The sequence below is a fragment of the Mustelus asterias genome, chromosome 28 (genome assembly GCF_964213995.1).
Source record: "Mustelus asterias chromosome 28, sMusAst1.hap1.1, whole genome shotgun sequence".
NCBI classification, from domain to species: domain Eukaryota; kingdom Metazoa; phylum Chordata; class Chondrichthyes; order Carcharhiniformes; family Triakidae; genus Mustelus; species Mustelus asterias.
Window position 1 is genome coordinate 21,350,608 of NC_135828.1, and position 24,064 is coordinate 21,374,671.

The 24,064-nt window shown below is 48.1% G+C and overlaps 1 protein-coding gene across 1 annotated transcript in view; it reads left to right on the forward strand.

Annotated features, from left to right (window-relative positions):
* Positions 1–24,064, forward strand: part of LOC144480309 (microsomal triglyceride transfer protein large subunit-like) — an 82,713-nt gene that overhangs the window by 23,027 nt on the left and 35,622 nt on the right. Inside the window, exons 6-9 of the mRNA XM_078199663.1 lie at positions 3,533–3,672; positions 4,774–4,921; positions 19,617–19,774; positions 22,758–22,926. Coding sequence (XP_078055789.1) covers positions 3,533–3,672; positions 4,774–4,921; positions 19,617–19,774; positions 22,758–22,926 — 615 coding nt within the window. The remainder of the gene's footprint in view (positions 1–3,532; positions 3,673–4,773; positions 4,922–19,616; positions 19,775–22,757; positions 22,927–24,064) is intronic.

The following is a 24,064-nucleotide window of genomic DNA, read 5'->3' on the forward strand; positions in this document are numbered from 1 at the left end:
CTGGCGTCACTCCAAAGCAAAAGGTTCACTCGCCCTTCGAATCGGAGAGCCTGAATCGCGTCCTTGATGCCCTGATAGTCGGAGCAGGTGAGGGTGAGGCACCACTGGGTGGCTGGTTCCTTTCCCCTTGCTGCCCAATATTCGGGGTGTAGAGTTCGACAGTGCGAACCGGCAAAAAATGCAAGCAGGTTTGAACATTTCCTGTTGCTGTGGGTGGGGCACAGGAAGACTTGTGAAGTGAGATGTCGCTGGTGGCTTTTGACGTGATCGGCGGGGGGGAGGGGGGTGGTCACAGTTTAGGGAGGAGAATGCATTTCATTTCCCAAGAGGCTGTGTGGCTGTATCACAACGCTTCATTCTCAGCTCACAGTTCAGAGGAGAAAGGTCATGGCTAAACCCCATCTCATGGCCATCCAGATGCGTAGTGATTATCGTTCTGGCACGGGAATCTGGATTTAATCTCTGTATATTCCTGCAGTGTGTTGCTACCTCTTTGCAACCATGAGAGGACTTAGTTCCCCACTCTCTGTAGTTTATATCACCGGTATCCTCCACCCTCCCCTCCATTTGGTTTTGATTTGATTTATTCTTGTCACATGTATTGTTTAAAGTTTATTTATTATCATAGAAACCCTACAGAACAGAAAGGCCATTCGGCCCATCGAGTCTGCACCGACCACAATCCCACCCAGGCCCTACCCCCATATCCCTACATATTTTATCCACTAATCCCTCTAATCTACGCATCCCAGGACACTAAAGGGCAATTTTAGCTTGGCCAATCAACCTAACCCGCACATCTTTGGACTGTGGGAGGAAACCGGAGCACCCGGAGGAAACCCACGCAGACACGAGGAGAATGTGCAAACTCCACACAGACAGTGATCCACAGATTAGTGTCGCAAGTAGGATTACATTAACACCGCAATGAAGTTACTGTGAAAATCCCCCAGTCGCCACAGTAACTGGGATACAGTGAAAAGTATTGTTTCTTGCACGCTATACAGACAAAGCATACCGTTCATAGAGAAGGAAAGGAGAGAGTGCAGAATGTAGTGTTACAGTCATAGCTAGAGTGTAGAGAAAGATCAACTGAATGCGAGGTAGGTCCATTCAAAAGTCTGATGGCAGCAGGGAAGAAGCTGTTCTTGAGTCGGTCGGTACGTGACCTCAGACTTTTGTATCTTTTTCCCGACGGAAGAAGGTGGAAGAGAGAATGTTCGGGGTGCGTGCGGTTCTTGATTATGCCGGCTGCTTTCCTGAGGCAACGGGAAGTGTCAATGGATGGGAGGCTGGTTTGCGTGATGGACTCAGCTTCATTCGCAACCCTTTGTAGTTCCATCACCTCTCCTCTCTCCTCCAGCTGGGCGGGACTGCTCTCACCTGCTTCCATTTAGTCATTATCCAGCCCATAACAAGGGTACCACCCGTGTTGGCATCTCCTTCCCACGCCCATTCAATCTGGCACCTCCACTCCCCCACCCCAACATCTATCCTGGCCCCACCCCCCCCTTCCTATTTCACACTCCCCCTCCATGACATCAACTGAAAGCATGGGGCCATTTTCCACACACACGTCTCACCGCAACCTATCTCTGCCCCTTCTTCTATCCAGAGTGTTTGTCCGGCACCCCAATGCGGCGTTTTCCATCACTGAACGCTGGGATGACCGAAACCAGTCTCCTCGATCCTTGCCGTAACTCCATTCCCCAGCCACCCGCTCCATCCCGTGGCACGGTGGCACCCTTGTTAGCACTGCTGCCTCATAGCGTCAGGGACCCGGGTTCGATTCCCGGCTTGGGTCACTGCCTGTGCGGAGTCTGCACGTTCTCCCCATGTGTGCGTGGGTTTTCTCCGGGTGCTCCGGTTTCCTCCCACAGTCCAAAGATGTGCGGGTTAGGTGGATTGGCCATGGTAAATTGACCCTTAGTGTCAGGTGGCAGGGTAAATGCATGGGGTTATGGGGATAGGGCCTGGGTGGGATTGTGGTCGGTGCAGACTCGATGGGCTGAATGGCCTCCTTCTGCACTGTAGGGATTCTATGATTCTCTCTCTCGGAAACTATCCCACGCTGAATCAGACTGCTGACGACCTCCTGTCTGAGATTGTTACTGCCCCAGTGTCCATTCTATGATGCAGGAACACAGCTGCACTGAATTGAGTTCAGATTGTGGCCAGACCAGTGTGTTTTACGGGTGAATTTGCATTGGCTGCATTCGGGAGCAGAAGAATATTCTGATGATTCACAACACTTTTAAAGTTAAAAGTTTATTTATTAGTGTCGCAAGTCGGCTGACATTAACACTGCAATGAAGTTACTGTGAAAATGCCCTAGCCGCCACACTCCGGCTCCTGTTCGGGTACACTGAGGGAGAATTTAGCACGGCCAACGCACGTCTTTCGGACTGTGGGAGGAAACCGGAGCACCCGGAGGGAACCCACGCAGACACGGGGGAGAATGTGCAGACTCTGCACAGACAGTGACCCCAGGCTGGGAACCGAACCCGGGTTCCTGGCGCTGTGAGGCAGCAGTGCTAACCACTGTGCCACCGTGCTGAAACACTATTTATTGGAGCACTGGAGTTCAGTACAAACACTGGTCGCCACTTGACCCTTCTGCATCCTTTCTCTGTCTTTTGAGTGTAACATTCGATCAAATAAACTGAGGGACAAAGCGAGAAGGGCAGCCCCTTTAAGAGGGAACGGCCCAAAGCAAATCTGAAATGAAACTTAAAACCTCAAACCAAAATGTGATTAAATGGGTCAATAATGCACCCCCACCCCTGCGGTGCCCAACGTGCACGGAAGGCCTCGACTGTGCCCGTGGACACCGCATGCTCCCTGTCCAGGGATACCCGACCGTGAATGTAGCCACGGCAGAGGGGCAGGCAGTCAGGTTGGACGCCCCCCCTCTGCTGGAAGGACCTGTTGATCAGAAGCAGCCCCAACTGAGGAAAAAAGCTTCAGTGAGGATGACCCGCTCTCAATTCCCTCTAAGACACGACCCGGTTTAGTCTTTCTAACATTGTCACATTGCTGCTTCTGAACCCAGGAGGTGAAAGCTCATTGTCTAATTAATGAAGAGATTGTGGTCGGTGTGGACTCGAATGGCCTCCTTCTGCACTGTAGGGATTCTATGATTCTCTCCACAGATGCTGTCAAACTTTCTGTTTTGGCTTCAGATTCCAGCATCCGCAGTATTTTGCCTCGATCTTCATGCTCGCAGCTGAATTGGGAGTCAAGGGTTAAGGGAAGCAGGCAGGAATGTGGGATTGAAGCCAGGTTCAGGTCAGCATTGATGTTAATATAGGGCTGACTATGCAGGTTGGAGAGGCCTACACACCCCCTCCTGTTTCTTGTGTGCCTTAGCCCACTACAGTTGCCCTAACTGCTTAATTCATAGAATGCCAAATCACAATCCTTAGATCTTCTAAGATGATGTGCTTTTCAGAAGCTTTTAGAAGTCCTTCAGTTTGCCGTTAGTTAAGCAGATGTTTGATTTTTTAAAAAAATGTTGGCCTTTCATTTCAAGGTTCTGGGAGTTCAGTGGCAGCCCACCTGTAAAGGTCTTTACTCTGTGGAGAACGGTGTTATCAAGGCAGCTGTTACTGAGGAGAGTCACGTGATCCACCTCAATCTTCAATCAACAGTCGGTGCCAAGATCAGTTCAAGGTTTCCCGAGTGTTGCTTGCTCTCGTGTGTGTGGCTGGGGATTGGAGGGATGAGGTTTATTGTCAAAAAAAGGGTGGGACGTGTGTGCGCTCCATCGTGGAAACGGTCCAGGCCTCATCTGCCCTTTGCGATAACGGCTCTGTTCAAAGATCAGGGGAGTTCTGCCGGTTTCCTGGCCAACATTTATCCCACAGGACAAGAAAGAGTATCTAATCCTTTCCTCTGTGCACAAAATGGCTGCCAGTAACCGCACTTTGAAAGCACCCCCATTAGGCTGGAAAAGGCTTTTTTGACATGCTGAGGTCGGGATTGGCGCTATGTAAATGCGCCTTCTGCCATTTTGCTGGGGTCTGCTCGTCCAGCCTCCTCCATTCCTGCCGATTGCTCGTTCTGGGTGGCACGGTGGCACAGTGGTTAGCACTGCTGCCTCACAGCGCCAGGGACCCGGGTTCGATTCCCGGCCTCAGGTCACTCTGTGTGGAGTCTGCATATTGTCCCCGTGTCTGCGTGGGTTTCCTCCGGGTGCTCCGGTTTCCTCCCACAGTCCAAGGATGTGCAGGTTCGGTGGATTGGCCATGCTAAATTGTCCCTTAGTGTCCAAAGACGTGTAGGTTAGTTGGATTGGCCATGCTAAATTGCCTCTTAGTGTCCAAAGACGTGTAGGTTAGTTGGATTGGCCATGCTAAATTGCCCCTTAGTGTCCAAAGATTTGTAGGTTAGTTGGATTGGCCATGCTAAATTGTCCCTTAGTGTCCAAAGACGTGTAGGTTAGTTGGATTGGCCATGCTAAATTGCCTCTTAGTGTCCAAAGACGTGTAGGTTAGGTGGATTGATCATGGTGCGAGTCGGTGGGGGAGGGGGGGGTGTTTACAGTGATAGGACGGGGGGGTGGTGGGCTTGAGTAGGATGCTTTTTCGGAGAGTGTGTCCAGAATTGATGGGCGGAATGGCTTCTATCTGTGCCTTAGGGATTCTATGATCTTGATTTTTATGATCTCTATGCTCCTTGTTCTGAACTTGGCCCAATATGCTCTGTGTCTCGAGTGGGCCAAAGTTGCAGTTATTGGAAGTCAGTCGACTAAAGCGATTCTTTCCACCGCAGACAGCATCTTCAGCACCTGTCCTCAGAAGACTGGCCGGGACAACTTTCTGGGAAAAATCTCCAGGAAGTGCTGCATGACCTTGGGATCTATACGCCCTTCCCTCTGACTGGGAGTCTGGTGAAGGAACCCTGCAAAGTGTGTACACCTGTAAGTATCCACACTGTGTTCTAACATCACCAATTTGCTGAGTAGATGCAATACTCTGTTTGTTAACTTTTATTTACAGAATGGGCCTGAATTAGCTGGTGAACCATGGTCAGTGTGAGACACTATTATTATCCACAATATCTGATAACATTGACATCAGCTTGTAAATATTGTTTTTTTGACATATTAAAACGGTGGCACAGCGGTTAGCTCTGCTGCCTCACAGCTGTTCTGTCTGGAGACAATACACATCTCTTTAACCTGTGTTGAATGCTCCCTCCACCCACATTGTCTGTACCTTTAAGACCTGGCTGGCTGTAGAGATTTGCATTCTAATTCTGTAACTTGATTTCTGTGTCTGTGCACTGTTGGAGAACAGATATCCACTCCATCTGACGAAGGAGCTGTGCTCCGAAAGCTTATGGTATTTGCTACCAAATAAACCTGTTGGACTTTAACTTGGTGTTGTGAGACTTCTTACTGTGCCTCACAGCGCCAGGGACCCGGGTTCAATCCCCGGCTTGGGTCACTGTCTGTGCGGAGTCTGCACGTTCTCCCCGCATCTGCGTGGGTTTCCTCCGGGTGCTCCGGTTTCCTCCCACACTCCAAAGATGCGTAGGTTAGGTGGATTGGCCATGGTAAATTGTCCCTTAGTGTCCAAAGATGCGTAGGTTAGGTGGATTGGCCATGCTAAATTTCCCCATAGTATCCAAAGTTGTGTGGGTTGAGGAATGAGCATGCTAAATAAATAAATGTATCAAATAAAACTTATCCTCCAGAGAAATGAATAAATAAAAGATAAATTTAAACTCGGCTGGATTGAAATGAATTAGTAATTTATATCTGGATATTGCTGTTGCTGGTGTGGTATAAATTGAAGTAGATTCAGTTATTTGATTCTTCTGTGTGCCTGGCAGTATTCTCACTCCCTCCCAGTGCACCAGAATGCTTACAGCCAATAAAGTCTGCTTTGCCGAATAAAATAGGGGCTATGGGAAGAGGGCAGAGGGTCAGGGTGGGCTGCTCTTTCGGAGAGCTGGGGTGTAGCCTCGATGGGCCAAATGGCCTCTCTCTGATCTGTAGGGATTCCATTCCGAGGCAGCTGAATGCATCAGTGGAATTAAGATTAAATCCATTTATTACATTTTTACATCTCAAGTGATAAGACAATATCATTTGAACACTTAAGTGCAATTATCAGAAAATTCTCTGCTGGTGTGTGGTCAACAGTGCATCAGCTTCCCTTGCTGAGGATGAAGGTTTATGACTTAATAAGGAGTTAGGGTGGAGCAGAGAATCTAAACAGCCTTGTTCTCTCTGCACTAGCTGCCCTTGGGGTTTTTTTTTGCCATTGTAATTGTGCCAATTTCCACATTGTAATGTCAGAAGTAATCTTCGAATAAATTCAAAAGCTTACATCTTGAATTCTTTGCCCTGCTTTTGAGATGAAACCGTGATTAAACGTTTCAGTAGCAGTGGAGAAGTGTTGCAATGTTGCTGCGTCCCAAGCTAAACTAATACATCGAAACCAGAAGCAGGAGGAGTCCATTCAGCCCTCCGAGTCTGTCCCACCATTCATTAGGATCATGGCTGATCATCAAATTCAATATCCTGATCTTGCCTTTCTCTCCCCATATTTTTGATTTGATTTGATTTATTATTGTCACATGTATTAGTCATGATGTGGAGATGCCGGTGTTGGACTGGGGTGAATACAGTAAGAGTTTTAACAACACCAGGTTAAAGTCCAACAGGTTTACATGTATTAGTATACAGTGAAAAGTATTGTTTCTTGCGCGATATACAGACAAAGCATACTGTTCATAGAGAAGGAAAGGAGAGAGTGCAGAATGTAGTGTTACAGTCATAGCTAAGGTGTAGAGAAAGATCAACTGAATGCGAGGTAGGTCCATTCAAAAGTCCGACAGCAGCAGGGAAGAAGCTGTTCTTGAGTCGGTTGGTATGTGACCTCAGATTTTTGTATCTTTTCCCCGACGGAAGAAGGTGGAAGAGAGAATGTTCGGGGTACGTGGGATCCTTAATTATGCTGGCTGCTTTCCTGAGGCAGCGGGAAGTGTAGACAGAGTCAATGGATAAGGGGTAAACCATTTAGAACTGAGGTGAGGAGAAATTTCTTCACCCAGAGGGTGGTGAATGTGTGGAATTCACCACCACAGAAAGTAGTTGAGGCCAAAACGTTGTGTGATTTCAAGAAGGAATTAGATATAGCTCTTGGGGATAAAGAGATCAAAGGATATACTCCTTATGCACCTATGACTGTGTGGCCATATTCCCCTCCAACTCGATGATCAAGTTTGCTGATGACACCACGCTGGTTTGTGTGATGGACTGGGCTACATTCACAACCTTTTGAGTTCCTTGCTTTCTTGGGCAGAGCAGGAGCCATACCAAGCTGTGATATAACCCGAAAGGATGCTTTCTATGGTGGATCTGTAAAAGTTGGTGAGAGTCATAGCTGACATGCCAAATTTCCTTAGTCTTCTGAGAAAGTAGAGGCGTTGATGGGCTTTCTTAACTATAGTGTCGGCATGGGGGGACCAGGACAGGTTGTTGGTGATCTGGACACCTAAAAACGTGAAGCTCTCAACCCTTTCTACTTCGTCCCCGTTGTTGTAGACAGGGGCATGTTCTCCACTATGCTTCTTGAAGTCGATGACAATCTCCTTCATTTTGTTGACATTGAGGGAGAGATTATTGTTGCCGCATCAGTTCACCAGATTCTCTACTCATTCCTGTACTCTGTCTCGTCATTGTTTGAGATCCGACCCACTACGGTGGTGTCGTCAGCAAACTTGATCATCGAGTTGGAGGGGAATATGGCCACACAGTCAGAGGTGTATAAGGAGTATATCCTTTGATCTCTTTATCCCCAAGATCTATATCTAATTCCTTCTTGAAATCACACAACGTTTTGGCCTCAACTACTTTCTGTGGTAGTGAATTCCACACATTCACCACCCTCTGGGTGAAGAAATTTCTCCTCACCTCAGTTCTAAAAGGTTTACCCCTTATCCTCAAACTATGACCCTGAGTTCTGGACTCCCTCACCATCGGGAACATTCTTTCTGAATCTACCCTGTCTAACCCTGTTAGAATTTTATAAGTTTCTATGAGGATCCCCTCTCACCCTTCTAAACTCCAATGAACATAATCCTAACCAGCTCGGGGAGGCGATCTTACCGGTGTGATGGAGGAGGTAAGATCCGGTCAGAGGCAAAAAACCGGGTTCATGCTTGGTTTTTTTGCCTCTCAAGATGTTACTGGCAGCGTGAAGCCAATTTCAATATTCAAAACTTAATTTAAATGCAATTAGTGAGCTCTGGGCCTTACCGTCCGGTCTCACTTGTCCTTACCTGTTTGCTGGATGAGGTTCTCACTGGCGAGGATCATGTATGGTCGCCCACCAATGGGAGCCAGACATGACGGCCTTGCCAGTGGAAACAGAGTCATTGAAGCCCCCCCTCCCCCCATGTGTTCGGGGGCAGTGCCCCTGGCAGTGTCATGGGGGTAGGGCCTAATGGGGGGGGGAGGCGGGGGGGGTTGGGGGGCTCCATGGCAAGAAGGGGAGAACTCTGTATCGGTGGAGTTTGGGGGAAAATTGGCCGGGGCAGAGATTGGGGGGGAATCAGCTGGGGCGGCGATCATGGGGTGGTGGGGGGGGGGGGGGGGGGGGGAGGTATGTCCCGGACAGCGATTGGCGACGGAGGGGGGAGGGAATGTCCAGGCGGTGATGGGCGATCTCCCAGTGTATTAGTGTACACTGCTGCCGACCAATTGATTGTACATTTTCCATTCAGTGGGACAAAATGGAGCTTCTACAACCAAAACTCCAGTCTACGTGTAAAAAGTGCATGAAGATGGTGGTGTAGTGACTGACCTAGTAATCCAGAGGCCCAGGCTAATGCTCCACAGACATGGGTTCAAATCCCACCATGGCAGCTGATGGAATTTGAATTCAATTAATAAATCAAGCCGGGAATTGAACCCCGGGTCCCTGGCGCTGTGAGGCAGCGACGCTAACCACTGTACCACCGTGCCGCCCGAAGGGATAGTATTATGTTAGAAAAAGAGACTTGTAATGTAGCAAAAAGAATTGCAAGCATGAGAAATATAGAAAAATATAGAGTAAACCACGTATGAATGTAAACACAAATTGTAAGAGCTTTTAAAAGCATTTTTAAAAAGGAGGAGAGTAGCTAAAGGGAAGATTGGTCACTCAGAGGCAGAGGAAAGTAAAGAAGGTGAAAAGATAGAAATGTTGGACAGATATTTTGGGTGGAATTTCCCTGTCCCGTCCCACCCACCACGGGAATTGTAACGGGCGGGACAGGACCATGCAAAGGTCCGTTGGCCTCGGGATGGGGGAGGGTATTTCCCAGTCTTGGGGCATGCGAGGCCCTTTGCGTCTGAGTAAAATGTATGGATTTCATAATAGAAGTGAGAGAGGCGACAACGGGGCTAATGAAGAGTAAAAATAAAAGTAATTAATATCAGCAGGGAAAACATATTGGGGAAACCTAAGGGTCGACAATCTGACAAATCCCAGGACCTTCATTGCCTCATCCTGGGACACTAAAAGACATAGCTGCAGAGAGAGTGGATACAATGGACCCAGCGGATTGTCCTTTGATAAGATGCCACACACAAGGTAACAACACAAGATGAGGGCGCACAAAGCTGGGGCTGTTGCCCAGGGATCATTTACTCGATGTAAAATACTGGGAGAGGTTTTAAATCAGCAATCCCATCAAGGACGTTTAATGGCATGCAATGCAAAAGCAAATTTTAAATGTTTTACAATTTTCACCTGAACCTTGTGATTAGTTTGTAGCCTTGAAGTTTATAGCCAGTACCTCATAAAATCCCTACAGTGCCATTCGGCCCATTGAGTCTGCACCAACAACAATCCCACCCAGCCCCTATCCCCGTAACCCCTAATATTTACCCTGCCAATCCCCCTGACACTAATTTAGCACGGCCAATCAACCTAACCCGCACATCTTTGGACTGTGGGAGGAAACTGGAGCACCCGGAGGAAACCCATGCAGACACGGGGAGAACGTGCAAACTCCACACAGACAGTGACCCAAGACCGGGAATTGAACCCGGGTCCCTGGCGCTGTGAGGCAGCAGTGCTAACCACTGTGCCACCCCTGTAAAAGTATAGTTTGAGTCTGTTCCTATTAGTGATTGTTAATTACCAAACATTCGTTAATTAGTGTGGCATTACTCGAACCAAAATGCCATTTACTTGATGCCCAAGATATTCTTTCCCCAATAGATACTGCTATCGTTTATTTACTGGTTTTATGATAGTAGAAGCATAGAAACATAGAAAACCTACAGCACAAAACAGGCCCTTCGGCCCCACAAGTTGTGCCGAACATACCCCTACCTTCTAGGCCTACCTATAACCCTCCATCCTATTAAGTCCCATGTACTCATCCAGGAGTCTCTTAAAAGACCCTATTAGTGATACGTTTATTCTTGTTTTCCCCTAATTCTCCATAATGTACAAAATTTCATACTGTGAAAAGCTGGTTTTCTTTGACCTAGGGTTGGAAATTCACCCACACCCTGAAGATCTACACCTTCCCTCTCCCAAAACTAGGGAACTTGTAATTAGTTTCAGGATATCAGCAGGAAAAGGGCTTTGTAGCCCTTGGGTGATCAGCCATGATGGTGATGAATGGTGGAGCAGGCTCGAAGGGCCAAATGGCCTCCTCCTGCTCCTATCTTCTATGTTTCCAAAGAAGACAGGCCGGCAGCATGAGTGTATTTTCCTTCATCTTACTTCTATGTTCTCTCAGAAGGGTATTTTTTAATCCATTCGTGGGACATGGGCGTCGCTGGCTGGCCAGCATTTATTGCCCATCCTTAGTTGCCCTTGTTCAGAGGGCGGTTAAGAGTCAACCACATTGTTGTGGCTCTGGAGTCACATGTAGGCCAGACCGGGTAAGGACGGCAGATTTCCTTCCCTAAAGGACATTAGTGAACCAGATGGGTTTTTCCGACAATGGTTTCATGGCCATTAGTAGATTCCTAGTTCCAGATATTTTTTATTGGCCGAATGGCCTCCTTCAAAGAATCATAGAATCCCTACAGTGCAGAAGGAGGCCATTCGGTCCATCGAGTCTGCACCGACAACAATCCCACCCAGGCCCGATCCCCATAACCCCACATATTCATCCTACTAATCCCCCTGTCACTCAGGGCAATTTAGCCTGGCCAATCCACCTAATCTGCACATCTTTGGACTGTGGGAAGAAACCAGCGCACCCGGAGGAAACCCACGCAGACATGGGGAGAATGTGCAAATCCACACAGACAGTGACCCAAGCCGGGAATCGAACCCGGGTCTCTGGTGCTGTGAGGCAGCAGTGCTAACCACTGTGCTACCTTGCTGCCCCTGAACTATAGGATTCTATGACCTAATTGAAGTATGAACTAGAAGCAGGAGTAGGCCATCTGGCCCCTCGAGCCTGCTCCGCCATTCAATAAGATCATGGCTGATCTTTTTGTGGACTCGGCTCCACTTACCCGCCCGCTCACCATAACCCTTAATTCCTTTACTGTTCAAAAATGTATCTATCCTTGCCTTAAAATCATTCAATGAGGTAGCCTCAACTGCTTCACTGGGCAGGGAATTCCACAGATTCACAACCCTTTGTGTGAAAAAGTTCCTCCTCAACTCAGTCCTAAATCTGCTCCCCCTTATTTTGGGGCCATGCCCCCTAGTTTTAGTTTCACCCGCCAGTGGAAACAACTTCCCTGTTTCTATCTTATCTATTTCTTTCATAATCTTATATGTTTCTTATCAGATTTCCCCTCATTCTTCTGAATTCCAATGAGTATAGCCCCAGTCTACTCAGTCTCTCCTCATAAGCCAACCCTCTCAACTCCGGAATCAACCTAGTGAATCTCCTCTGCGCCCCCTCCAGTGCCAGTATATCCTTTCTCAAGTAAGGAGACCAAAACTGTACACAGTACTCCAGGTGTGGCCACACCAGCACCTTATACAGCTGCAACATAATCTCGCTGTTTTTAAACTCCATCCCTCTAGCAATGAAGGACAAAATTCCATTTGCGTTTTTAATTACCTGCTGCACCTGCAAACCACCTTTTTGCACAAGGATACCCAGGTCCCTCTGCACAGCAGCATGCTGCAATTTTCTACCATTTAAATAATAGTCCATTTTGCTGATATTCCTACCAAAATGGATGACCTCACATTTACCAACATTGTACTCCATCTGCCAGACCCCCCCCACTCACTTAGACTATCTATATCCCTTTGCAGACTTTCAGCATCCTCTGCACACTTTACTCTTCCACTCATCTTAGTGTCATCTGCGAATTTTGACACACTACACTTGGTCCCCAACTCCAAACCATCTATGTAAATTGCAAACAATTGCGGTCCCAACACTGATCCCTGAGGCACAGCACTAGTTACTGATCACCAACCAGAAACACACCCATTTACCCCCACTCTTTGCTTTCTGTGAGTTAACCAATCCTCTATCCATGCTAATACATTACCCGTAACACCGTGCACCTTTATCTTATGCAGCAGTCTTTGGTGCGGCACCTTGTCAATTGCCTTCTGGAAACCCAGATGCACCACACCCACAGGTTCCCCATTGTCCACTGCACATGTAATGTTCTCAAAGAATTCCACCAAATTAGTCAAACATGACCTGCCCTTCATGAACCCATGCTGCGTCTTACCAATGGGACAATTTATATCCAGATGTCTCGCTATTTCTTCCTTGATGATAGATTCAAGCATTTTCCCTACTACAGAAGGTAAGCTAACCGGCCTGTAGTTACCCACCTTTTGTCTACCTCATTTTTCAACAGTGGCGTCACATTTGCTGTTTTCCAATCTGCGGGAATCACCCCAGAGTCCAGCGAATTTTGATAAATTACCACTAGTGCATTTGCTATTTCCCCCGCCATTGGGGAGAACGTGCAAACCCAACACAGACAGTGACCCAAGCCGGGAATCAAACCTGGGTGCCTGCTGCTGTGAGGCAGCAGTGCTAACCCACTGTGCCGCCCATTCAGTGAATGTGGTTGCCATCATGAATAGCCCTTGAACTGAGTGTTTCGCTAGGATATTCCAGAGGGCAGTTAGGAATCAACCACATTGCCGTGGATCTTGATTTGATTTGATTTGGTTTATTATTGTCACGTGAGTCGGCATACAGTGAAAAATATTGTTTCTTGCGCGCTATACAGACAAAGCATACCGTTCATAGAGAAGGAAACGAGAGAGTGCAGAATGTAGTTTTACAGCCATAGCTAGGGTGTAGAGAAAGATCAACTTAGTGCGAGGTAGGTCCATGGGCGGCACGGTAGCACAGTGGTTAGCACTGCTGCTTCACAGCTCCAGGGTCCCGGGTTCGATTCCCAGCTCGGGTCACTGTCTGTGTGGAGTTTGCACATTCTCCTCGTGTCTGCGTGGGTTTCCTCGGGTGCTCCGGTTTCCTCCCACAGTCCAAAGATGTGCGGGTTAGGTTGATTGGCCAGGTAAAAAATTGCCCCTTAGAGTCCTGAGATGCATAGGTTAGAGGGGTTAGCGGGTAAAATATGTGGGGGTAGGACCTGGGTGGGATTGTGGTCGGTGCAGACTCGATGGGCTGAATGGCCTCCTTCTGCACTGTAGGGTTTCTATGATTCAAAAGTCTGACAGCAGCAGGGAAGAAGCTGTTCTTGAGTCGGTTGGTACGTGACCACAGACTTTTGTACCTTTTTCCCGACGGAAGAAGGTGGAAGAGAGAATGTCCAGGCTGCGTGGGGTCTTTAATTATGCTGGCTGCATTTCGGTGGCAGCAGGAAGTGTAGACAGAGTCAATGGATGGGAGGTTGGTTTGCGTGATGGACTGGGCTACATTCACGACCCTTTTTAGTTTCTTGTTGTTTTGGGCAGAGCAGGAGCCCATACCAAGCTGTGCTACAACCAGAAAGAATGCTTTCTATAGTGCATCTGTAAAAGTTGGTGAGAGTCACTTCAGACATGCCGAATTTCCTTAGCCTTCTGAGAAAGTAGAGTAGAATTAAGTAGTAAAGTAGGATCTGGAGTCACATGTAGGCCAGACCAGGTAAGGACGGCAGATTTCCTTCCCTAAAGGACATGAGTGAACCAGATGGGTTTTTACGACAATGGTTTCCTGCTCACCATTTGATTCCAATTTTTAGATTTAATTCAAAATTCACCACCTGCCGTGGTGGGACTCGAACCCAGGTCCTCAGAGCATTACCCCGGGTCTCTGGATTACGAGTCCAGCGACAATCCCACTACACCACCGTTGAGTAACATTCACGTGGGCAGTAAGATGTGGGTTTCTGCACCTGAATTATTGGCAAATGAAATGCAGAACTGTCCCTCAGAACGTGGAAATGCCCTCGATAAAGGTTGATTCACAAATACAGCCAAATGTACAAGACAGCAAAGCGTCGCAGCAAAAAGAAACAAGGGGAGGCATTGTCAAATGGTTCTTTTTGGTTTGTTAAAGAAAGGAAGGCTTGTATTTATATCGTGACTCCTATTCTAAAATGTTTAACCTTTACCTGTCGAGTTGTATTGCATGACATTTGGCAGCAGCCACTTTGCAAGTTCCCACTATCGCAACGCAATGATGAACAGATTTTGTGCTACTAATTGAAGGATAAATATTGCCCGGGGAAATCTCCCCGTCTCCTTCGAGTAGTGTCATGGGATCTTGTACATTTGCCTGAGACAGTAAACTGGGCTCAAGGTTTGGCCTTACATCATAGAATCCCTACAGTGCAGAAGGAGGCCATTTGGCCCATTGAGTCTGCGCCGTGTCTCTGACTGACTATCTTACCCAGGCCCTCTATCCCGCCTTATTCCTGTAACCCCACACATTTACCGTGGCTAATCCACCTAACCTGCACATCTTTGGGCACTAAGGGGCAATTTAACATGGTCAATCCACCTAACCTGCACATCTTTGGACACTAAGGGGCAATTTAGCATGGCCAATCCATCTAACCTGCACATCTTTGGACTGTGGGAGGAAACCCCCGCAGACACGGGGAGAACGTGCAGACTCTACACAGTCACCTGAGGCTGGAATCAAACTGGCTCTCTGGCGCTGTGAGGCAGCAGTGCCAACCATGGCGCCACCCCATCAGGAAGAGGGCACCTCCATTGGTACAACAACGGGGAGTCAGCCTGGATTCGGGGCGCAAGCTCTTGGCAGGGGGACCTGAACACTCAGACTTGGGCAGGAGGGATGCAGAATGATGCCTCTGTAACCGTGCCAAGTGCCACCGCGCCGTGCCAAACCTGACCACAGTAGTTTGGATGGCGGCGCTATGAACCATAGAGTCATAGAGGTTTACACATGGAAACAGGCCCTTCAGCCCAACTTGTCTGTACTGCCCCTTTCTTTAACCCTAAGCTAGTCCCAATTGCCCGCGTTTGGCCCATATCCCTCTATACCCATCTTACCCATGTAACTGGCGATGCGGCTTCAGAAATACAGCACATTGAAAAGCAGGGAGGAGGTTATTCACACGGCCTTTGTACAATGAGATAACAGCACCGTGAACAGCAAGTGCGGGGACTGCCTTGCAGACTTGCCAAGTGGGAGTGTGGTTTCAGAACCTGGTTGGTTGCCTCTTTGCCTCTCTCTTCAGTTCAAAGTTGTGGGAAGCATTTAAATTCCAGTCTTGTTTTGGATTTCTGTCGCGCGTTGCAGCTAAAGTCTAGCATCTTGTTTAATATTTTGGAGAGAGCTTCTTTAACCTTTCACAGCCTTGAGGTGAAGGTGGGCGAACGGAGAGAGTTCAAAGGTCAACCATGGTCCTCATTGAAGGGTCAAATAGGGGTGAGTGGCCTCTCCCGCCCGGTCCCCATGTTCCGAATCGGCCTTTTGACGTTTTGCTCTTGGCGGGATCCGGCGGCTGCAGAACGGCTGCCATGTTTCGTCTCCATGGCGACGACCGCTCCATTTTAACAGCGGCCAAATTCTGCAAGCGCGCTAGCTGACAAAAACCTTGAACATTTGGTAAGGAGCATCAAAGCGCAAGAAAAAAAAAGCTAGCAACTCGATAAGCAGCTTTCATTCGGAGAGTAGGCCTTAATGCGGGGCTATGAGGCCAAGGTCATTACTTCAAAGGAACTGAATACGTTAAATTCACCTCCATTGCAGTAGATTTCAGGATTGCGATGTGTGCTTTAAGGTTCACTGTCAGAGATTAGTTGGTTTTTACCCTGAAAACCGAGCCAAAAGCCTCAAATCAACGTGCGGAAAGTAGTTAAAATGGGAAATGTTCACAGTGCGCAATCAGCATTGGAAAGGGGGCTTATGACATCCTGGATCTGTACCCTTCCTCATTGAGTGCCACAGAAATACCTTGAAAAATTAGATCTTCCCTTTTCTGAGGCTAATTTAGGCTCTAAACGTGTAAATCGTTGAGAGCGCCGGAGTATGTGTTTAGATAGGGGGTTAAATGGCCACTCATAGAATCGTACAGTGCAGAAGGAGGCCATCCGGCCCATCGAGTGCACAAACCACAACCCACCCAGGTCCTATCCCCATAACCCCATGCATTTACCCGAGCTAGTCCCCCTGACACTAAGCAATAACTTAGCACGGCCAAGCCACCTAACCCGCACATCTTTGCACTGTGGGAGGAAACCGGAGCACCCGGAGGAAATGCACGCAGACATGGGGAGAACGTGCAGACTCCGCACAGACAGTTATCCGAGCTAGGAATCGAACCCGGGTCCCTGGCGCTGTGAGGCAGCAGTGCTGACCACCGTGCCGCCCACTCCCGATCCTATTTTCTATGTTTGAGCTACTTCAAATCCCCGGCTTCCTCTGTTTTTATTTCCGATTTCTAGCTTTTGAATTCTTGCCTCATGTGTAGTCATAAAGGGAGCAAAGTGGGACATAACTGGAGCTACAGCTGCACTCAAAAGTCCGTCAAATGTGACATACGGGGTGTTGGGGGGGAAACCGAAGATGCATTTGTTTGCGGTGGACAGAGTTTGAGATTTCTAAAGGGATGAGTCAGAGGCAAAGACAGAATGGTGGGGGATCTGATATTGCGAGAGAGGAGCAGGGAGGGGGAAATGTCCAGTTTACCAACAATCTGGTTCCCCCCCATGCCGACGCTATAGTTAAGAAAGCCCACCAATGCCTCTACTTTCTCAGAAGACTAAGGATATTTGGCATGTCAACTACGACTCTCACCAACTTTTACAGATGCACCATAGAAAGCATTCTTTCTGGTTGTATCACAGCTTGGTATGGGCTCCTGCTCTGCCCAAGACCACAAGAAACTACAAAGGGTCGTAAATGTAGCCCAATCCATCACGCAAACCAGCCTCCCATCCATTGATTCTGTCTACACTTCCCGCTGCCTCGGAAAAGCAGCCAGCATAATCAAGGACCCCACACTCCCCGGACATTCTCTCTTCCACCTTCTTCTGTTGGAAAAAAGATACAAAAGTCTGAGGTCACGTATCAACTGACTCAAGAACAGCTTCTTCCCTGCTGCTGCCAGACTTTTGAATGGACCTTCCTTGCATTAAGTTGATCTTTCTCTACACCCCAGCTATGACACTACATTCTGCACTCTCTTTTCCTTCTCTATGAACGGTATGCTTTGTCTGTAAAGCGCGCAAGAAACAATACTTCTCACTGTATACTAATACATGTGACAATAATAAATCAAATCAAAATAAAATCAAAAATGAAGATTGTGAATGATGGATGGAGACAGAGCCTCTGAACTTTCTACGTTGCATACACACGAACACTGCACCAAAAGTTGTACCAATTTCTACATCAGCCTTGCCAGCGGGGACTTGTATCTAAGTTTTCCTACAGTTTAATTAGTGCACCTCGGAGCATACAAAACTGTGTTAAACCAACAGAGATTGGATCCTGCGGGAAGGGAGGAACTAAGAATATCTTTTAATTCTCTATTATCTTGAAGGCGTGCAAGTTTTGGGTGAGTTTAAGTTCACAGAGGCTGGGAGATGGGAGTGTGAGCAGGAGTGAGTGGGAATCTGGAGATGAGAATGGTGTGGATGAGGCGTGCTGTAATTTCATCCTCCCACCAATGGTGGTGCTGCAGTGCTTTAGCCGGACAACTCCACAACTCCACTTGCCAAATTGCCCTCAATGTTGCCATTTCACTCTGTAGTACGGACAAAATGTGTGATTTTAAAATGATTAAACTCCTATCCCCCTCCATGCTTTAGGCGTGCTTCATCTCCAGACCGTGTCAAGTCTGCAACACCATTGGGAAGTTGACCATTTGTGGACATCAGTTCATTGGCCATGAGAGCGGAAGACTTGCATTTCTATAGCGCCTTTCACACCCACAGGAAATCCCAAAGCGCTCTACAGCCAATGCACTTTTGAAATGTTTGCGCTGCCGCACTGCAGAAAGGAGCAGGGCAGCCAATTTGTACACAGCAAGCTCCCATAAACAGCAACGTCCAAATTGATCTAACTCCTCCGAGGCCGGTATCCCTTCACCAAACTTAGATTTATTTAGACAGCCAGCAACACTGAGACAGGTACTTCCTCATTCAGAGTATAAACCCAGAGTGCCAGTAACCCTGACACCCCACATGATGTACGTATACAGGGCTCCGTGATTGGACAGGCCAGTACTGCCTTAATCTGGGAGCTTGTATTCCAAAGAGGGCCACATCATTAAAATCAATACACAGATGATGTGTTTTTTTTATTGTAATCTTGATTGAGGGATAAATATAGGCTAAGGCATGGCGGAAGGGGTGGGGGTGGGGTGTGTGAAGGGAGGGGATGGTGTGTGAAGGGGGGGGGACTCACATCATTGTTTTGCCTAAACCATTAGGGGAGCGTCACTTATTGGAAGGAGGTGATGGCCTAGTGGTATTATCGCTAGACTTTTAATCCAGAAACACAGCTAATGTTCTGCGGGTTTGAATCCCGCCACGGCAGATGGTGGAATTTGAATTCAATTTTTAAAACTCTGGAATTAAGAATCGACTGATGACCGTGGAACCATTGTCGATTGTCGTAAAAACCCATCTGGTTCACTAATGTCCTTTAGGGAAGGAGATCTGCCGTCCTTACCTGATCTGGTCTACATGTGACTCCAGAGTAACAGCAATGTGGTTGACTGTGGGCGGCACGGTGGTTAGCACTGCTGATTCACAGTGCCAGGGACCTGGGTTCAATTCCTAGCTTGGGTCACTGTCTGTGTGGAGTTTGCATGTTCTCCCCGTGGGTTTCCTCCGGGTGCTCCGGTTTCCTCCCACAGTCCAAAGATGTGCGGGTTAGGTGGATTGACCATGCAGAATTGCCCCTTAGTGTCAGGGGGACTAGCTAGGGCAAATGCATGGGGTTATGGGGGTAGGGCCTGGATGGGATTGTGGACGGTGCAGACCCGATGGGCTGAATGGCCTCCCTCTGCACTGTAGGGGTTCTATGACTCTCAACTGCCCTCAGGCAACTAGGGACTAAATGCTGGCAAGCCAGTGACGCCCATGTCCCACGAATGAAAAATAAAAAAAAAATCTGACATTCTTGTAACAATTGGCTTTTCCATAGGCGGATAATTCCTTCGCTAAGTTGAATTGTTGTTGGGCTCCGGTCAAAACCTACAATGAAAGGTGACTCTGTTTCTCTTTCAGGCAAGTGACTATTTGAAAAGCCTCAATAAAAAGGTAGACCTACAGGATTTTTCTGAAGTATCCACCACACGGAGGTTCCTGGAGTTTGTTCAACTGCTGAGAGAAGCGGAGAAGATTGACGTGCTGAGTTTGCTGGAGAAGTCACCTGGCAATGAGATGTGAGTCGATGCCCCGTGTCCCTTTTGTGATTTTAAATGTGCACATTGCCTAGGAATCGCTTTCTCTCTGTCAAGCACACACCCATCTCGCACTTAGCAGAGCATAAAATTGGAAACCTTTCTTTTGTCAATGTTTGAGTGTCACATCAAGGCAGGCTCAAAGATGGAGGATATGCTGCCAACCTGAAAACGGCCCATTGGGGAGGCGATGGCCTCATGGTGTTATCACTGGACTATTAATCCAGAAACTCAGCTAATGTTTTGGGGACCCGGGTTCGAATCCCGCCACGGCAGATGGTGGAATTTGAATTCAATAAAAAATATCTGGAATTAAGAATCTACTGATGACCATGAAACCATTGTTGGAAAAACCCATCTGGTTCACTGATGTCCTTTAGCGAAGGAAATCTGCCGTCCTTACCCGGTCTGGCCTACATGTGACTCCAGAGCCACAGCAATGTGGTTGACTCTCAACTGCCCTCGGGCAACTAGGGATGGGCAATAAATGCTGGCCAGTCAGCGACACCCACGTCCCACGAATAAAGAATAATTTTTAAAAAATTGTTCCTACTCTCTGTCTTTAGTCCCTGAACCAATTCTCAATCCATGTCAGTATATCTTCCCCCCCCTCCCCCTCCCCCCCGCAATCCTGTGAGCTATAATTTTGTTTACTACTCTCTTGTGTAGCACCTTTATCAAAAGCTTTCTAAATATACTGGTTCCCCCTTATCGGCGGCACGGTAGCACAGTGGTTAGCACTGCTGCTTCACAGCTCCAGGGTCCCGGGTTCGATTCCCGGCTCGGGTCACTGTCTGTGTGGAGTTTGCACATTCTCCTCGTGTCTGCGTGGGTTTCCTCCGGGTGCTCCGGTTTCCTCCCACAGTCCAAAGATGTGCGGGTTAGGTTGATTGGCCAGGTTAAAAATTGCCCCTTAGAGTCCTGAGATGCGTAGGTTAGTGGGATTAGCGGGTAAATATGTGGGGGTAGGGTCTGGGTGGGATTGTGGTCGGTGCAGACTCGATGGGCTGAATGGCCTCCTTCTGCACTGCAGGGTTTCTATGAATTCTATGATTCTATCTGTCCTGCGAGTTGCATCCTCAAAACACTCCAACGGGTTTGTTAAAGATGATTTCCCTTTCATTAGACCACAAGACGTTGGAACAGAAGTAGACCATTCGGCCCATCAAGTCTGCTTCACCGTTCGATGAGATCGTGACTGATCTGATGTGATAATCCTCAACTCCACTTTCCCGCCTTATCCCCATAACCCTCGATTCCATTACTGATTAAAATCTATCTATCTCAGCCTTGAACATACTTAATGACCCAGCCTCTACATCCCTCTGCGGGAAAGAATTCCACAGATTCACTCCCCTCTGAGAGAAGAAATTCCTCCTCATCTCTGCCTGAAATGGGTGACCCCCTCACTCTGAGATTGTGCCCTCTGGTCCCAGACTCTCCCACACGGGAAACAACCTCTCAGCATCTACCCTTTGGTCACTGCTATCACTTTTTGTAGAGCCAATTATTTGATTTGATTTGATTTATTATTGTCACGTGTTAGTATACAGTGAAAAGTATTATTTCTTGCGCGCTATACAGACAAAGCATACCGTTCATAGAGTATATAGGGCAGATACAAAGGAGAGAGTGCAGAATGTAGTGTTACAGTCATAGCCAGGGCGTAGAGAAAGATCAACTTAATATAACGCAGGTCCATTCAAATGTCTGATGGCAGCAGGGAAGAAGCTGTTCTTGAGTCAGTTGGTACTTGATCCCAGACTTTTGCATCTTTTTCCCGATGGAAGAGGGTGGAAGAGAGAATGTCCGGGGTGCGTGGGGTCCTTGATTATGCCGGCTGCTTTTCCGAGGCAGCGGGAAATGTAGACGGAGTCAATGGATGGGAGGCTGGTTTGCGTGATGGACTAGGCTATGTTCACAACTGGGCTACATTGAGCGGCACGGTGGCACAGTGGTTAGCACTGCTGCCTCACAGCACCAGGGACCCGGGTTCAATTCCGGCCTTGGGTGACTGTCTGTGTGGAGTCTGCACATTCTCCCTGAGTCTGCGTGGGTTTCTTCCGGGTGCTCCGGTTTCCTCCCACAGTCCAAAGATGTGCGCGTTAGGTGGATTGGCTATGCTAAATTTCCCCTTAGTGACCAGAGGTGTGCAGGTTAGGGGGATTAACCATGCTAAATTGCCTCTTAGTGTCCCAAGATGTGCAGGTTAGGGGGATTCGCCAAGCTAAATTGACTCTTAGTGTCCAGAGGTGTGCTGGTTAAGAGGATTAGCCATGTTAAATTGCCTCTTAGTGTCCCAAGATGTGCAGGTTAGGGGGATTGGCCATGCTAAATTGTCCCTTAGTGTCCAAAGATGTGCAGGTTAGGATCAGTAAGAAGTTTAAGCTTGTGTGGCTTTTGTCACCAAATGAACCTGTTGGACTTTAACCTGGTGTTGTTAAACCTCTTACTGTGTTTACCCCAGTCCAACGCCGGCATCTCCACATCAGGTTAGGATCAGCAGGGTAAATATGTGGGGTTATGGAGATAGGGCTTGGGTGGGATTGTTATTGGTGCAGACTCGATGGGCCGAATGGCCTCCTTCTGCACTGTAGGGATTCAATGGTTTACAAGCCTTTGTAGTTGCTTGCGGTCTTGCTCAGAGCAGGAGCCGTACCAACCTATGACACATTCGCAGAGAATGCTATCTTCAGTTGATGGATGAGTTGAGGGTGACCAGCTGGCTGTGAGTGGGGCAGTTTTGCAAATTGCGATGGTTGAGTGGCGGGAAATGGATGTGAGAAATTCCACCCCCCCCCCCTCCCTGTTTAACATTTTAAGTATGGTGGGTGCTGTTCATTATTCCCTTTTGGAGATGATTACTTCTCTAATTTGTGATTGAAACCAAGTTGCAGGTGCGATGGCGAATGGTCATTGTCTCAAACAGGCTAACAAGTCCTTCACCATCTGTGCCCCGTTCTAGCTCCTTTCTCATCGACTCTGCAACAGCTGCGCAGACAGAACCCTCACTGAGAGCTCTCACTGAGTACCTGGATTTCGCCAAGGAAGCACAGATTCCTCAACTGCGGACATTCCTGTACGCCAGTGCCTTCACTTCCCACCCGACCAAAGAGCTCTTACACATGTTACTGGTACGTCTGAATCACGCCTTACAGGATTAGGAACCCTGGTACAATGCCGCCTCTTAACTGGCACTCTGCGCCTGAGCGCCAAAAACCCACCTTGTCAAATTATATCGGGTCAGTTTGTTGAAATTATTTTGCGCCGCTCTTGGCTCAGCAGAGCCCTGGGGTGCCGGTGACCAGCAGCTGGTAAAAGGGCTGCTTTCTTGCCAGCAAATTGCCAGCAGGTTTTCCTGGCTTGAGACACGTTGGCCGGAATTTTCCCAGCACGCAGAACGGAATTCTCCGCTGGCCTCGGGCAGGATTTTATGAGCCTCAACCGAGCGAGGTTGTAAAATCCTGGCCACAAAGTCCAGAAAAGATATCATTAATATAAAGGCACGTCTGCTTCAGTTACTTGGTTACGACGTGTTAGGAACTGGGTACATCGCAGAAACAGGCCATTCGGCCCGACAGTTCCATGCCAGTGTTGACACTCCACACCAATGTCCTCTTTGTCTAATCCTATCAGCATGTCCTGCCGTGGTCGGAATTCTCCGGCCATTCACACCCCGCCGTTGCTGCCAAAGTGGACGGAGAATTCGGCGCTCAGCCAAATCTCCGTTCACTGCAGCGGGACTGGAAAATCTGCTGGCGTGAATGGCCGGAGAATCCCGCGTCTTTTCCCCTCATACACCCATCTGGCTCACCCTTCAATGCATTTATATTATTTGCATCAACCGCTCCATGTGTTCCGCGTGCTAGCCAGTCTCTGGACAAAGAACAAAGAGAGCAAAGAACAAAGAAAAGTACAGCACAGGAACAGGCCCTTCAGCCCTCCAAGCCCGTGCTGATCATGATGCCCTAACTAAACTAAAAAAAACCCTTCTGCCCTGACTCGGTCCGTATCCCTCTATTCCCTCCCTATTCATGGACCCATCCAGATGCCTCTTAAATGTTGCTAATGTGTCTGCTTCCACCACCTCCTCTGGCAGCGCATTCCAGGCACCCACCACTCTCTGCGTGAAAAACTTCCCCCGAATACCTCCCTTAAACTTTCTCCCTCTCACCTTGAGCCTGTGCCCCCTTGTAATCGACATTTCCACCCTGGGAAAAAGCCTCTGACTATCTACCCTGTCTATGCATCTCACAATTTTGTAGACCTCTA